This window comes from Gossypium raimondii, chromosome 12 (assembly GCF_025698545.1).
Source record: "Gossypium raimondii isolate GPD5lz chromosome 12, ASM2569854v1, whole genome shotgun sequence".
NCBI lineage: Eukaryota > Viridiplantae > Streptophyta > Magnoliopsida > Malvales > Malvaceae > Gossypium > Gossypium raimondii.
Window position 1 is genome coordinate 57,362,817 of NC_068576.1, and position 15,900 is coordinate 57,378,716.

The following is a 15,900-nucleotide window of genomic DNA, read 5'->3' on the forward strand; positions in this document are numbered from 1 at the left end:
AGGGTAAAAGAGAGCAATTAGAAGTAGCAAGTAAGGGTGATAATCATTAGGTTCGGTCAAATTTTGGGAATTTTTTAACTATTCATTATAATTTAATTTGGTTTAATTTGATTTTCGGGTTTTCATATTATTTTTATTTTTGATTTTTAGACTTATTTTAACAAAATAAACTTTGTTTTATAACTTTTGAATATTATTTAACAGCATTTTAAGGTCTTTTTCATATATATTTCTTAAAAACAATTTTTTGAAGAATTTTTAAATTATTTTTAACATTTTAAATATAAATTTTATTTTATATAAATTTAAATTTAATTATAAATTTAATAAAAATAAAATTCAATTTAATTTTGAATAACCATCATTTTTAAACTTACATTTTATAAATTATCCAAACATATTGATTTAAGTTAATTTTTGGTTTTCGAATTTTCAACCCTAGTGGCAAGCACCACCATATCCCAGATCCCAAAAGCTAACAAGGAGAAAGGGCCCCAATATCTACTTTTGTGCACCCATCCCACTACCCTCCACAACCCTCAGCCAAACTCCAAAGGCTTATCATTTTATAATTATAAACTTACTTTTCAGATTGGGAAAAATAAACTTTAGTCCCTAAATTTGGTAACATTTTCACTTTGGTTCGTGATTCTTTTTGGTCTTGGAATTTGATAGTTTTCTCAATTTGATCCCTAAATTTGAATTTTATTAAAGTATGATGACATAACAATCGAAAATTATACAATGTAATCACTTGAATTTTTTTATTTTTATTTTTAGATTATATATTTTAACTTTTAGGTGATTGAATGGTACAATTTTAAAGTGTAATCTCATCATATTAAAATAAAATCCAAGTTCAAAGACAAATTTGGGAAAAGTTATCAAGTTAAATGATTAATAAAGACAAAAAAATTTATAATTATACATAAAATCAAAAAGTAAATTGATTCCATTGTTCAAAATTTTATCTATTTTTACTGTTAAAATTGATCATTGTACGTCATAATGTAGTGCACATGACACACCACGCCTCACTATTTAATTATTTTATCAGCCATGCTAATTTTAACAATAAAAAATTAAAAATTTTAACAAAAAATCAATTTAATTTTTAATCTAATATATAATAACTAATTTACTCAATTTTTAAATAAAATTAAAATTCAATTCAACTCTTCATAATACTTTTTCCGGTTTTTACCAAAATATTACAAAAAATAAAAATATACCAAAATATTATAAACTTATTTTTATTTACCAAAATAATACAAAAAAAAGGAGGCTAATGGAGGGCATGAAAAAGGCGGCACAAGACTAAAATATAATGATCTAAAGTTTCAAGGACCAGATATGAAATTTACCATTTTGAATTTTGAAAGTGAATTGGTGCCGCCTGTGGTGTGGCGGCACTAAAGTTGAAATGTGACTAATTGCCTTCTAAGCCCTCTTTTTTTATTATTTTCTTTTTATTCCCCTTCAACTTAATTTTTTATTTAATAAACAAGCCCTCAACCTATTTTTGTAGTTAAATAAGCTCTTAATCTATGATTTTTACTCATAAAAGCCCTTTATTTTATTATTAAAGTAAATATATTTTACCTAAAGTAAAGCTATTTAAAAAGTATAAACTAATTCGTATTTTTATGTTTATGTGATTTTGATGAGAATAGTTTATTAAATAAAAAAATTTATGTTTATCAAAGGCTTATAGCTATAATAGTCCCTTAAGGAAAAACCAAAAAGTTACTAAGCCCTTGACTTAATTTGAACCCAGTTGAGCCCTTATCATTAACTCGAAAAAATTAATTAAGCTCTTACATTAATAATTTTCACATTTCATTACATTAACCATTAAAATCAATTAACGGACCAATTAGATGATGAAATATGACAAAGTTGTGATTTAATCTTTCATATTTCGATAAAAATCATAAAAATATCTATCTATAATATATATAAAAGCACGAGTCTTGAGAAAACTTTTGAACTGACAAAAATATCCTTTATTGTTAATTATATTACTAAACTACATTAGAATAATAATTTATTAATATTATTATATAATAATAAAAAGTAAGATCAATTAAAATAATAATATATTAATGTGAAATTAATTAATTTGGTCATATATTATAAAGGCTCTACTTAAAAAAACATAATATATTATTAATTAATTAAACTATAAATCTATAAAATCATTGAATATAATTGGATGAATTTAAAATAATAAGAATTCAAGTTTTTAATTAAATAAAAATATTTTTATATATAAATACTTTTATAAATTTAAAAATAATTATAATTTAATAGAAGTTGTGAGAATTATATATTTCAAAATAATTATAATTTAAACTGTAATTATTATTAAAAATATTGTGCTAATTTTAAAATAGAATTATTATTTAAATAGAACTCTAAGCATAAAATATAGGAAAAAGGCAAAACAAAATTGTGATAATTATAATTATAATTTATTGTTATTAGTTAAAAATTTGACGATGCTACTTTTATTAAAGTAAAGTAGAGTTATTACTTAATTAGAATTCTAAGTATCTTAATTATCACTTAACTAATATTAGATTTAATTAAAAATTAATAGAAATACCAAGCATGCTTTATTGAAAAACCAAAAGTAATAATAAACTGATCACCCATAAATGTAACCCAAATAGAAAAATAAATTATAATTATAAACTATTCTCATCAAATTTAGTAATTTTTATTTAATAAATTATTCTCATCAAGTTCACATAAAATATATTTACTTTAATAATAAAATAAATGGCTTTTATGTGTAAAAATCATAGATTAAGAGCTTATTTAACTACAAAAATAGGTTGAGGGCTTGTTTATTAAATAAAAAAGTGAGTTGAAAGGGAATACAAAGAAAATAATAAATAAGAATGGCTTAAAAGGCAATTAGCCACATTTCAACTTTAGTGCCGCCGCACCCACGGCGGCACCAATTCACTTTCAAAATTTAAAATGATAAATTTTCATATCAAATCCTTGAAACTTTAGATCATTATATTTTAGTCCTGTGCCGCCTATGGGAAAGGCACCATTGGTGCCGCCTTTTTCATGCCCTCCATCAGTCTTCTTTTTTTTGTATTATTTTGATAAATAAAAAAATTTATAATATTATAATTTTTTTTTTGTAATATTTTGATTAAAAAAACCCCACCTTTTCCGTTGTTTTAATATAGCTACTACTTAACTTAAAACACCCACCTCTCAACCTTTGAGCTGGAGAATTTTGGGACCAAACTTCAATGCAAAGAAACAAATACTGTGCCATTCTGGTGCCTGTCCTCCTTAAACACCACACCTTTAAACCTTTGATTTTGACACCATCAATGTGAAGACTGAAAAGCCCAAGTCCCCACTGCCCACTGCCTTATTATTATATTTATTTATTTACCTTCTTTTCCAATTAAAAAAGAAATAAAATATATGTTTTAAGCTATTTAAAGTGCAATTTCAAGACTAAAAAATTTGTTGATGGTTGCAAAAGAAAAAACAATCAAACTACATTTTGTTTTTTTTTATTATTAAAAATAAGTAAATTAATAAAAAGAATAAAACGAAATTCGATTATACTACCCACCATACATTAAGTAGTTCATCAAATCAGCCAACTACCAACTTTAAAACCATTAAGCTTAGCCCCCAATGTGGAATGTGGTTATAGAGAAATAAAGTGCCTGCTTTTTTTCATTTTCTTTCAGTGAAATGCCTGGGTCTACCAGCTGAATTTGTAAACTGACATAAGTTAATATACAAACATTGTATTAGTCCCGTCATCATATGAATATTTTATCTGCAATATATATAAAAAGTGAAGTATAATGAAATATTTATATTAAAAGTAATATTTTATTTTATTTTATTAATGGTAGATTAATTTTGTATGTTAAATAAAAATATATTCTATTAAAAATTTTATTTATTTTTATTATTAAAACATAGTTTTGTATATAAAAATAGGGTATGTCACATATAATGTCGATTATTTCATCAACCACGCCAATTTTAATGGGAGAAATAAATAAAATTTTAACAGAAAAATTAATTAACTCTATGATTTTATTGTACAGTGATTAATTTACTTATTTTTAAATAAAAATAAAATACAATTTAATTTTTAATACAAAAACTTGAATGATACTTTTACGGTAAAAAAAATCTTTTATAAATAGTATACGTATATATATTACAGTAACTTGGAATTTAAGTAACATAAGTAGTGATTTGAATTCCGGACAGAAAGCAAAAAAGAAACCAAAGCGTTTTTTCCCCTGTGATGATGGTTTTGTTGGACATGATGATTACGAATGCCCCCACAAAGAAAAATGTACAAATGTCATAGCTTTTTTTTCAGTACAAATGATGCCTCTGCATAACATAAAATCAAAGCATAAACAAAATGTAATTATATAAGTAATTAGATTGTATTTTATTTTTTATATTTAAAATAAATAAATTAATCTTTATGCATCATATTAAAGAGTAAATTAATTATTTTTGTTAAAAAATGATTCATTTATTTATACAGTTAAAACTAATATAGAATGACTCAATGTGTATTTTATATTGATGTCCAGGGCCAATCTTTAATAGAAAAATAAATGATATTTTTAATAGAGAAACAATTTGTTTTTATCTAACCTACAAAAAATTAATTTACTTATTTTTGAGTATAAAAGTTAAAATATAATATAACTTCTAACCTAACATAAGGAGTTGTATTATACTTTTATTGTGAGAAAAAAAAACCTGGATTCACAACACAAAAATCATTGTTTGGAAAGAGTTTAAGCCTGTATGAAAGAAAACACGGTAAATGCCTGCAATTTTATATATATATAACCAAAGCTTTAATTTTTCTCTTTTGATAAAGCTGACAACCCTGAAAGCAACCCAAAAGAAACAAAAAAAAGAAAAATTATATCCGTTTTGATCACAATTCACACAGCACAGCCCCGTTATAGAATTTGTCTTAAAAATGCAAAGGGGTTTGAGAATTTTCAGTTTTGTTTATATGCTTGAAAAATGGGGGTCTTGTGTTTTTTTAGTAAAGATTTGAAGAGAGATTCATTTCCAATTCCAGGGACAAACATTCTGGAATAAACCCATGTTGTGTTATGAACACAAGAAGACATTATTCTATACAAAAACATTCCACAATGATTCACATTTTTGTTGCTTTCCTTCTTGTTTCCACTTCTCTTGGCCCTGTCTTGTCTTTACAATCAGTACCGGATTCCGGTCACCGGCAACTACAGAACTGTACTTTAAACCCTTACAAAGATATTCAGAAGCTAAGAAGAGTCCAAGCTTATCTCAAGAAGATAAATAAGCCTGCTGTTAAGACCATTCAGGCAGGTTCTTTGAAACTTTGTGCTAATTATATGATAATTATATGATGTTTGGTTCTTGGTTTCTTGTTGCAGAGTCCAGATGGTGATGTTATAGACTGTGTTCCGTCTCATCTTCAACCTGCTTTTGATCATCCTCAGCTTAAAGGGCAGAAACCATTGGTAGAAAAACAAAAATTCTGCTTGTTTTTAATGAATAAAGTTACAAGACATCCTTAGTTATATGTGAAACAGACATTAACAAGAACATGGTTTTGACAGAAACCGGCGGTGAGGCCAAAAGGACATAACTTAACAGAAGCAGTCTCTGAAAGCTTCCAGCTATGGAGAGATACAGGTGAATCATGTCCTAAAGGGACAGTTCCAATTAGAAGAACAACTGAACAAGACATTCTTAGAGCAAGTTCTGTTAGAAGATATGGAAGAATAAGAAGACATGTACGGAGAGATTCGACCGGTTATGGCCATGAGGTTAGTATATTCTCAAGATTCAAGACCGAAAAACGAGTAAAACCGGTGCCTTAGTCATAGGGGAAAAAAAGAATCTGTGTAGTTTAGACAAGTTACCTGTTTTTCACCCTCATTGCAGCATGCAGTTGTCTTTGAGAATGGTGATCAATATTATGGAGCAAGGGCAAGTTTAAGCGTATGGGCGCCTCGTGTGACGAATGAATACGAGTTTAGCTTGTCACAGATATGGATCATCTCTGGTTCTTTTGGCAATGATTTGAACACCATTGAAGCTGGTTGGCAGGCATGTCCTTGAAAATCATTTCGCTCATCACTTATCATTTTCAAACATGACATGATTTTTATGTTCCTAATGAAACAGTTGTATGTTCATGTTTCTTTCAGGTTAGCCCTGAACTATATGGAGATAATTACCCAAGGTTCTTCACATACTGGACAGTGAGTATAACATATAGCAATCTTCCTGTCTGTTCATGTAAACAAGATTTAGGACATAAAAGTGACAGAATAATCAACTGTTAATTGACATTTGAAATTACAGAGTGATGCATACCAGACTACAGGATGTTACAACTTGCTTTGTTCTGGTTTTGTCCAAACCAACAACAAGGTTGCCATTGGAGCAGCAATCTCACCAAGGTCCTCTTACAATGGCAGACAGTTCGATATCGGATTAATGGTTTGGAAGGTCAGTGCTACTAAACCAAGTTATGAACATAATGTTAGTAAACAATTTGGTCTATTTTTTCTGTAATGGAAGTTCTATGTGTTATTTTACTGTTTCACATCTGTAGCTTCAATGTTTGGTTCCTTTTGACAAATCACTAAACATGCTGCCTTGAAATGATGTAATAGATAAAATTGACTAAAGTGATCAATGGCTAAACACCCTTCTTGGCATTTATCTTCATTTTTTTTTTCTATTCCTAATATTAAAAGATGTAAAATTCTCTTCTCTTTTTTGTCTCAAATTGTTAAGTGGTGTGTCAGGTTACTCTCTCTTTCTTAGTTTGATACCAAAAATTTAACTATTTTTTGTCAGCTTTAGAGGAAATTCAACGAGTTATTGAAACTAAAAATCTAAAATTTTCATTTTCTTTTACCATATGATCCATCTCACCATCCTTATATAATATAGGTCAAATTTTGGCTTTGGTCCTTCTACTTTGCTCAAATTTGGTTCTGGCATAATTTTGTCCTATTCTTTTATATAGTATCATGGAGACCCCTGTGCTAAAGGTCAATCTGTCCTACTCTTTGATTTAACGTACAAAGATTAATTTATCCATTTTTTTAGTAGAGGGACAAAATACAACCAGCTCTTAGTACAAGGGCCTCTATGATATCTTTACCAAAAACCAAACAAAGTTGTAGTAACATAAATAAAACTTAAAAATGGTGAACATCATACAACATCCAACTGAAAAACTGTTTTTTTTTTCTTTTTTGTAGGATCCAAAACATGGACATTGGTGGTTAGAATTCGGACCAGGATTATTGGTGGGATACTGGCCTGCCTTTCTTTTTAGTCACTTGAGAAGCCATGCCAACATGGTACAATTTGGAGGAGAAATTGTGAACACTAGATCCTCAGGATTCCACACGTCAACACAAATGGGCAGTGGTCATTTTGCAGAAGAAGGCTTTAGAAAAGCAGCTTATTTCAGGAACTTACAGACAGTTGATTGGGACAATAATTTGGTCCCATTGACAAACATTCATTTAAAGGCTGATCGTGCCAATTGTTACGACATCAGACAAGGAAGAAACCGTGTTTGGGGAACTTACTTTTATTATGGAGGCCCTGGAAGGAATGTAAGATGTCCTTAACTATTTCATCTTTTAACCCTTTAATTTTTTTTCTCTCTTTTTCTTTTACCCCAATTTTTCTGTCCCAGGTCTTAATAAGGTTTGGGTTATTCTTAGATTTTTTTTTTCTTTGCTTTTGGTCTGTCAAGTAATGCATATTTTTGGTCCCCTGGAAGATTGATTTACCCTCCCAGCTGGGGACTATATATATATATGTACGTAAATATTTCTTTTGGCCGGGGATACAAACTGTTAATAACACTAGTCATCTATGTTTGCTTTTTTATATATTAAAAATTTTATCAGATACATATGTATGTGAAAATGGAAATTTTAAAATATAAATGTGTATTTAAAAATAATAAATAATAAATAATAAAAGTATGATTTGAAGCTAATTAATTAAAATAACACATGAAATATGTATTATATTAAAATAATAAATTAGATAAAATTATGAGTAAAATGAAATTTAAACATATAAATTCATTAAATAAATAATACTAAATATATTACAATTATTTATCACAGTTTATCATTAATTGTGAGCTACTCTCGAGTTAACTTATGACACCAACTCAATTAACAATATTATTAAATAAATTGTGCATATTAAAATAAAATTGTATAAAATTTATTAAAATGAAGTTTTGGTTGAATGATAAATTTATAATTTTACTAATGCAATTGGTGTGTATCTTCGGATAATATGACTTATTTTAATTGCAAAAGATATTTTTATAATTTCTATAATCAAATTTTTGTTTGGTTGACCGGTGACACCAATTTAGTCTAGTTTTATTAATAGCTTACATTTAGTCCTTGAACTTGACAATTTTTCCCTACTTGATCTTTGAATTTTTTTGTCCATATTAATCCCAAAATTAGACAACTTATCCCAATTTGGTCCCTAATCTTAGATGTCATCATCATTTGAATTTTTTTTAATTATATAAAATATAAAAATATATAAGGAAATTATTAAAAATTAAAAATAGGCGATGATCTAGTGCAATCTCAAAGTGGCATTTCATCATACTTTAATGAAATCCAATTTCAGGGATTAAATTGAAAAAAACTACCAATTTTTGGGACTAATACAAAACAAAAAAAATTCAGATACCAATGTGAAAAAAATTGCCAAGTTCAGTGACTAAATGTTACTTATATCCCAAGAAATAACTTATCTGGGCTGCAATACATAGACTTCAATTCCACAGGCTTTGCTTGAATGCTTCAACGTGATTGAATCCACAATCACGTTCTTAGCTTCACATTAGAATCGAGTGCCTATATGGTTACCAGCAGCAACAGATCTATGAAGTAAACACAACATAATATAGATGGAAAAATAACTGTTAAAAGTGCTAATTTTGTTCATGTGGCTGGATTTCGTATAATACTGACAGAAGAGGGTTTTGCTCATCGCAGTTGCTACTAAGTTTCGAAACGGCATAGTCTATAAATGTAATGAGATCTTCGGGACTACAAACTTGAGATCCATACTTAGCAAAATCAGCCATCAAAGCTTTCTTCATAGTACAGCTCCAGTTCTCTTCCTCGCGGATAACTGAATATATTCTGCCTAAACCAGTGCATAGTTTAAGAAACTTGGGATCGCTTAGAGTTTCCAACAAATTTATGATACCGAGATTTCCTTTCACGCCTTCAGATTTCATCTTCAATGCTGTTTTCCTTATAGATGAAAGGTTCAGAGCAAAATGTTCTATTATAGCAGAGCAATGCCAGATTGAATTTTCGGAGTTCAATTCACCACGTAGATAATACAGTTCCACCACATTGGCCAGCGAAAAGCGTGATATGAAGATGAAGAAGTCATTAAAATTCATTCCTGTAGAAAGAGGACAAACTTTTATCAAGCTTATCATAAAGACGACAACAAATTTTGGCACATGAGAGAGAAATTAGGTTAAACTGCATTAGTAATCACCCAACTATGTTTCTTTTCTTATTTGGTCACCCCAACAATTTCCTAAAAATGGAAGCACCCAAAAAATCCAAGATAATTGGGTGACCAAAAAAGACATTTGCGATAGGAAGAGTTCTAGTAAGTTGCAGAATCAACTAAATGATACTATCCCAGAAAAAATGTACAAGGTCAGTGAAATTCTTTACTGATGACACTTCCCACTTCAGGAAAAGCATTGAATAACAAGACTGACATTAACCAAAAATAAATAAATAAGTTCATCCACTAACATTAGGTATAAAAAACCAGCTACAAGAAGAAAATAACAACCTGAACTCAAACATGTGGTGAACTATCATCCCTATGAAGATTAATATATTACCTGTATTTGCTGCAAGATTGCGTTGACAGAGCCCTTCAAAATCATCACAGATATCTTTGATATCCTCTATGTACTCCTTGGCCTCCTTGTAGTCTCTTAATAATAGATCCCACTGAAAGAAAAAGTTTCTTAACAAGATATACTTCATATTCTATATAAGAAATGGGTTTTTATATTTATGAAGAACAGGTCTGTAGTAACCGCACTTACCACCCAAGAAAGATTGTAGCCATTGAACCAGTTGTGGTTTATTGATATTGTGTCCTCCTGAAAATCTTTGTATTATGAGTTTAAAAGAGATGATACATCACGTGCAAGAAAGGTAGCTCTGTGTATCTACATGAGACTTGAGTCTAAAGTTTTTGGCAAATTACAGTAACATGGGAGCTGTGGAACCTATTATTGCAAGACCACATTTTACCCCTCTTTATATGTTGGAAACACCATGAAAAAAAAATTCTTTATCACCATTGAACAGACACATCAGCCAATGCCCCTCTGTTCCCCAACTCCTCTATCATTTTCTCTAAGTCTATTCTCCTTTTTCAGTGGACACTTTTTAATTACATGCCCTCAAAGCATTGATAACCTTCAAAAAGATTTATTGGCAAGAAAAAAAAAAGAAAAATAATTTAATTTACCAGATTATGGACTTGATGGTACCATCCACTAGGCACAAAGATAATTTCGTTCTGCTCCTGTATGCATTCCAGCCAGATAGCCTTCACATGGTATGAAAATAACAGCATATCTTTTAGATGTGCAGGAAAGAAATTAAAGTACATTTGAAGCTCTAGAAAGACTAGTTACCTTCTTAAAACCAGGAAATTCAGTTTCACTAATATCATCAAAGATATTATACACGGTGTTTTTCATGTTCCTGAGGTGAAATAAGACAGCAGTCAAGAAATAATGTTACTAAGGGCCTGCACTGAGTAGAAAGTATATTCTTAAAACAGCAGTCAGCTATATAATAGAATGCAAGAACATGGTAATAACCTATGCATTTGTCATCACAATTCACAACCCCATGAAAGAATGCAGGTAATTTCTCTCATCTTCTTAATATCTTTTTAACCTTTTACATGATATTTTGAATATGGGTAAAGACCATGGATCCAGTCCATAGGCCAAATTTAAATCACAGGGGAGCTGGACAATCCACCAGTTCTATATACAACACGGAATACCTGCTTACCAGCTCAGGCAGCATACTAGACTAATATTAAGGCCACCATGAAAATGAGACAGGTGATAATGCATCACTGGCTAATTCTGATTACATTGAGAATTCTTATTTAAAGGACCATATGCCATTTAGGTCAGGGATCTCTCAGTCTCTCTTTAATCTTGAAAGCTAAAGTGCTAAAATCTCCAAACATACAACTATCTGATGCTATATTGAGCAAGAAGTTGTCCATGCCTGTCAAACAAAAGATTAAATTGCTGAGGAGGCAGAAAAAGCCACTTTTTCTTGCCGCACACATTTGCCGACCAACTATATGATCTGAAAACATCAGCATGAAGAGGTGTCCAGGATCCTGCAATGGAAAGATTTAAATGGTTTGTTAGTTTCTTTTGCATTAAATATTCATGGTCAGAGAATGATCACTCAGCATCTTTCCTGACAAGGTATATATATCTAAATTTCTATAATATATCCAACCACTGAAGATATTGTTGCATCCATACTCGAACCTTTTGCTCCCATATACACAAAGCGATAGTCAGAGCAACTTATATCATTACTCACTCGATCAGCATCCAGATCGTCATGCATGTGATAATTGTCAAGATAAAGATTCAGCCAATCATCAGTAAAAAAAAGAGGAGTTATATATGCTTGATATTCTGGATACTCCTGACAAAAAGATTGAAAAGGATATGAAAAACTGAGACAACTAAGCTTGTAATGTACTTTTACATAGTAGCATAAAGCATAACAGAAAATCAGGAAAGCATCCACGACTTGTCCTACTATGGCTAATCATTTCTTTTGCTAAGAACGTTCAATAAATAAAAGAGAAAAGTTTGTAGCAAACACAAAATGAACAACAAAAACAAAACAATAACATGATAATCATCAACAACAAAGAAAGAAAAGGAGGGAAGACAATTTTAACATGATGTCATAGAAACAACGATCTAAATAACACGTTAACATCTTTCATATTTAAAGTAAAGCTAGTCTCTTCAAATCTCACCCGAATAATGTTATAAGTTGACATGTATGTCTTGTTTCACATAGGCAAAATTACTGAATAGTTTTATACATGTATGTCTGTTGTTTCACATATGGTTCAGGGCAAAAACAGTGGATATATATGATTCTGTTCTGCAAAAGAACTCCAAATTTAACTCATATCTATTTTACCTAAACTCGGGGATGACCTTTATACCATATGACTGTATACGTGCTATATATAAAAGCTGAACATGGTTACTTTATGTAAAATGAAGAGTTCGGCTAACATAAACTGTATTTTTAGAGTAAATAGTACATATTGATGGTTGACATAGATGTGCTCGACTGCATTGGTTTCTAATAAATGGATATACTGCATAATTACAATGGAACACTGTAAAACTCCACTACATACGTATAATATTTTAATAGCCACTAACAATGAGCATTAAAAGGTTAAGAACGCACCTTCACAAAATGCCAATCCTTCAAATATAGAACGGACTTCCCATTAACATCATGATTCTCCTTAGAACCCTGAAGCCAGTGATTAACAAACTCCGAAACAGACATCTCTATCCTTTTCTGATCGGTAAACTCCCTTGTATCACAATCTGCTACCTATATAATTTGCCCCCCAAGTGTTTGTAAAAAAAACCGAAAGAAATGAAAACCATCTTGTCCTAAAAACAACAAGAAACAAAAAGATGAAATTTTGAGAAAAAGCAGGGAAATACCTGAACTTTGGATTTCCCAAAATGGGTAGGAAAGAAAATGATGTTAGGCTGGCCATTGGAGGAAACCCAGTGTTTGGAAGCTATCCAATCATCCATCAAACCAGTTAACAGCACAGGTTGGTTTCCCGCCAAGTATTTCTCAGCAAATTCAGAGTAGAAAAGTTCTTTTCCGTTCACCTTTTCTATCGTCCCGCCAATTTTTAAGCTCATGTTTGTTCTTTATGATTTCAGGGCTTAAAGTGTGAAGCAAATCAAACTGACAGACCTCGTTTACTAGGACTAGGGAGTCGTTTTTGAGTTTTAAAGGCAGGTTAAGCTTGCCATGGGAAAATTTTGTTTTAAATAAAAGGAATAAAGCATCATCTAACTCCCTCAACTTATAAATTTTCTCAACTTGGTACCTATACATTTTTTGTCCACGTTAGTCTAAGAACTTGACAACAATTTTCAATTTGATCCCTAAATTTGGATTCCATTAAAGCGTAATGACTAAACACTTTAAGATTATACTATGGTATCACCTAAATTCTTGTTTTGCTGTTATAAAGAGAGTTTAAAGGCACCTCTTAAATTGTAGGAGAGCAAAAACCACGTTCATGGATCAAATTTGTAACCTCTAAGATATAGAGTTCATGTGAATAAATACTCCATCATTAGAGTGTTATCGTTGTCCGAAGAATTTTTATATGCTATAAGTTTAGGTTTAAATTGTCTAAGCACGTTGCTCTTCAATGATAATAATTTTTTATCAACTCCATATTGGCTTTAAAAGTACTTTTATATTTTCTTTAAAGTCATGGACAATACCTTGAAAGTGTATTGGTTTTCCATCCACATCAAAAAGAAAAACAAAAGAAAATAATCAAAATACCAATTGATTGAAATAGTAATGGTTTTGCTTCTATAGAAAAGAAGATATAAATTTTGAGCATCAAAAAACGTATCAATTAAAAGGATTTTATCTTACATCATTAACAAATATTAATCTCAAATAAAGGGAGAGGAGAGGGTTGCCTTTCAGCAATAATTGAGTAAGAATCCTGGTTACAAGAGATTTGAAATCATGGGCAGTCAACCATAGGATCACTACTTCTATTTGCTTTTTACAAAATACATTTCTAAGCAGAACCATCTTATTTACACCTGTACTGTGCTAATTCTAGATACTATTCAATACATTATAATGTTAAAAAGTGTAGTACTACTGAGAAAAATAATAATAATTACAATGATGAATATTAAATATTTTTATATTCTATATTTATAGGTAAATGCTTCCTGAAAGCAGTTGCTGGATGTAACATAAAAATATGTACGTTGGATGTAATCAAGGTACATATTTATGATAAATATATCATGAATGATTTTATATTAATATTATGAGACTATAATTTAAGTCTGGCAAAATCGTGCAGTTTTAGACGTTTTTTTTTTTCAAATCTGCATAAATTAGTCTATATCATGGATGTCTATGTACTAGTGTCACAGAGCCAAAACTTAAATCTGGCAAAATCGCGTGACTTTAGACGGTTTATTTGCTTCAAATCCACCTAAGCCAACCTTGTAAAGGGACTTGAATTCGAATAGAAAAGCCGCAACAAAAGAATAGGACACCAAGTGTTTGAGTGAATGTTGTTAAAAGTATTCTTTAACTCAATAATGAAATGAATACAATTATACAAATGGAGGAGAAGGCTTTATTTATAGTTGAGTTATCCTATATCCAGTGATACAAATCGAATTACATTAATGACTGAGATTAATCTCCATCTACAATAAGAGGGTTCTAATGGATTTACACTTTATATATTTTTATCCTCTATGATCTATAATAATTATTTTGGTAAAAATACAATTTATCGAATTGTTTACATTTTAACTAAGATCCAAGTAGATGGTATTGAGTTTCTTCCAAGTAATGGGTTAGTCATGTCGAGTCGAATAACCCCAAGAGAACAAGAAAGATATGCAATGTGCACATCCATTGTAGGCTCCTTTGCGAAGGTTGCATTTTGTCTCATTTACTTAAAAAATGGGTAAATTAATCTCTTTACAATGATCAAAAAGCAAATGACCATTTCTATTAAAAACTTCATATTTTTCTATCGTTAAAAACTGGTTCATGTATGTGAACATGAAGTACATGCGACACACCATGTGATTTACTATCTTGTTTTTTCGTCAACCACGACAATTTTTAACATAAATGACTAATTTGTTCTTTGATTTAATGTATAGAGATTAATTTTCCCATTTATTGAGTAGAGAGGACAAAATACAATATAATTCATAGTTAAGGTTTGCATGATATTTTTACTTCCAAAATGTTATTTATTTTAAAATATTAAACATTGATAATAAAACAGTTCTCAATTTTTTTAAATTTTTTAAAATTAAAATATAAATATAAAATTCAACCTGTTAAATTACTTAATTTTAAATTTTGAATTTAATAAAATTAACTTATATGTAATTTTTACAAGTTACCTATAGAAAATATGCATATGTTTGTAAATTATATGTATGAAAATAGATGTAAACAAAATTTACATTTAATAAACTATTTAATTATCACTCAAATTTTAGGGTATTTTTATTTTATCACCCAAAAGAATTCATGTACATGGTTAATCATTTCATATAAATGTTGACCTATTTCAATCAATTAATAAAGAATTTATGATTTTTTTCTAATTTATTGCTAATAAAATCATTACTAATATAATATTAATTAAAAACACTTCTAATCAATTCATATAAATATTGGTTTATTCCAACTTTAAATAGAATATTAATATAAAAAGTTAATTATTATTAAACTTTGACTTCTTTTAATACCTTGCTATAATGATCGTTGAATATTAAAAGTTAGAAAAGACGAACCATTACAGTAATAAAAATAGAAAAATTTAACATCAGTATAATAGGAAGGAGTGTAAAAGTTATTATTAGCCGTTTTAATTAAAAACATTCTCACAAATTTTTTATTTTAAATTTCGAAAATT

At 29.4% G+C, this 15,900-nt stretch overlaps 2 protein-coding genes across 3 annotated transcripts; one reads left to right on the forward strand and one right to left on the reverse strand.

Annotated features, from left to right (window-relative positions):
• Window positions 1-4,891: 4,891 nt before the first annotated feature.
• LOC105765709 (uncharacterized) lies at window positions 4,892-7,970 on the forward strand. The gene is made up of 7 exons (XM_012584927.2): window positions 4,892-5,384; window positions 5,457-5,543; window positions 5,643-5,852; window positions 5,971-6,135; window positions 6,237-6,290; window positions 6,394-6,540; window positions 7,305-7,970. The coding sequence occupies exons 1-7, from the start codon at window positions 5,148-5,150 to the stop codon at window positions 7,680-7,682; spliced, it is 1,278 nt and encodes a 425-aa protein (XP_012440381.1). The 5' UTR covers window positions 4,892-5,147; the 3' UTR covers window positions 7,683-7,970.
• A 1,010-nt stretch (window positions 7,971-8,980) lies between these two features.
• On the reverse strand, window positions 8,981-13,217 carry LOC105765710 (arginine-specific demethylase JMJ20). 2 transcript variants are annotated; one of them, XM_052625156.1, is made up of 9 exons: window positions 12,896-13,217; window positions 12,627-12,779; window positions 11,666-11,834; window positions 11,397-11,514; window positions 10,784-10,853; window positions 10,615-10,695; window positions 10,184-10,240; window positions 9,974-10,085; window positions 8,981-9,513 (listed from the first exon to the last, which is right to left on the reverse strand). In XM_052625156.1, exons 1-9 carry the CDS (start codon window positions 13,103-13,105, stop codon window positions 9,029-9,031), a joined length of 1,455 nt encoding a protein of 484 aa, XP_052481116.1. In that variant the 5' UTR covers window positions 13,106-13,217; the 3' UTR covers window positions 8,981-9,028. The 2 variants fall into 2 exon arrangements, with proteins under 2 accessions (XP_052481116.1, XP_012440382.1); XM_012584928.2 differs by having other exon boundaries at window positions 11,672-11,834; window positions 12,896-13,216.
• Window positions 13,218-15,900: the final 2,683 nt, after the last annotated feature.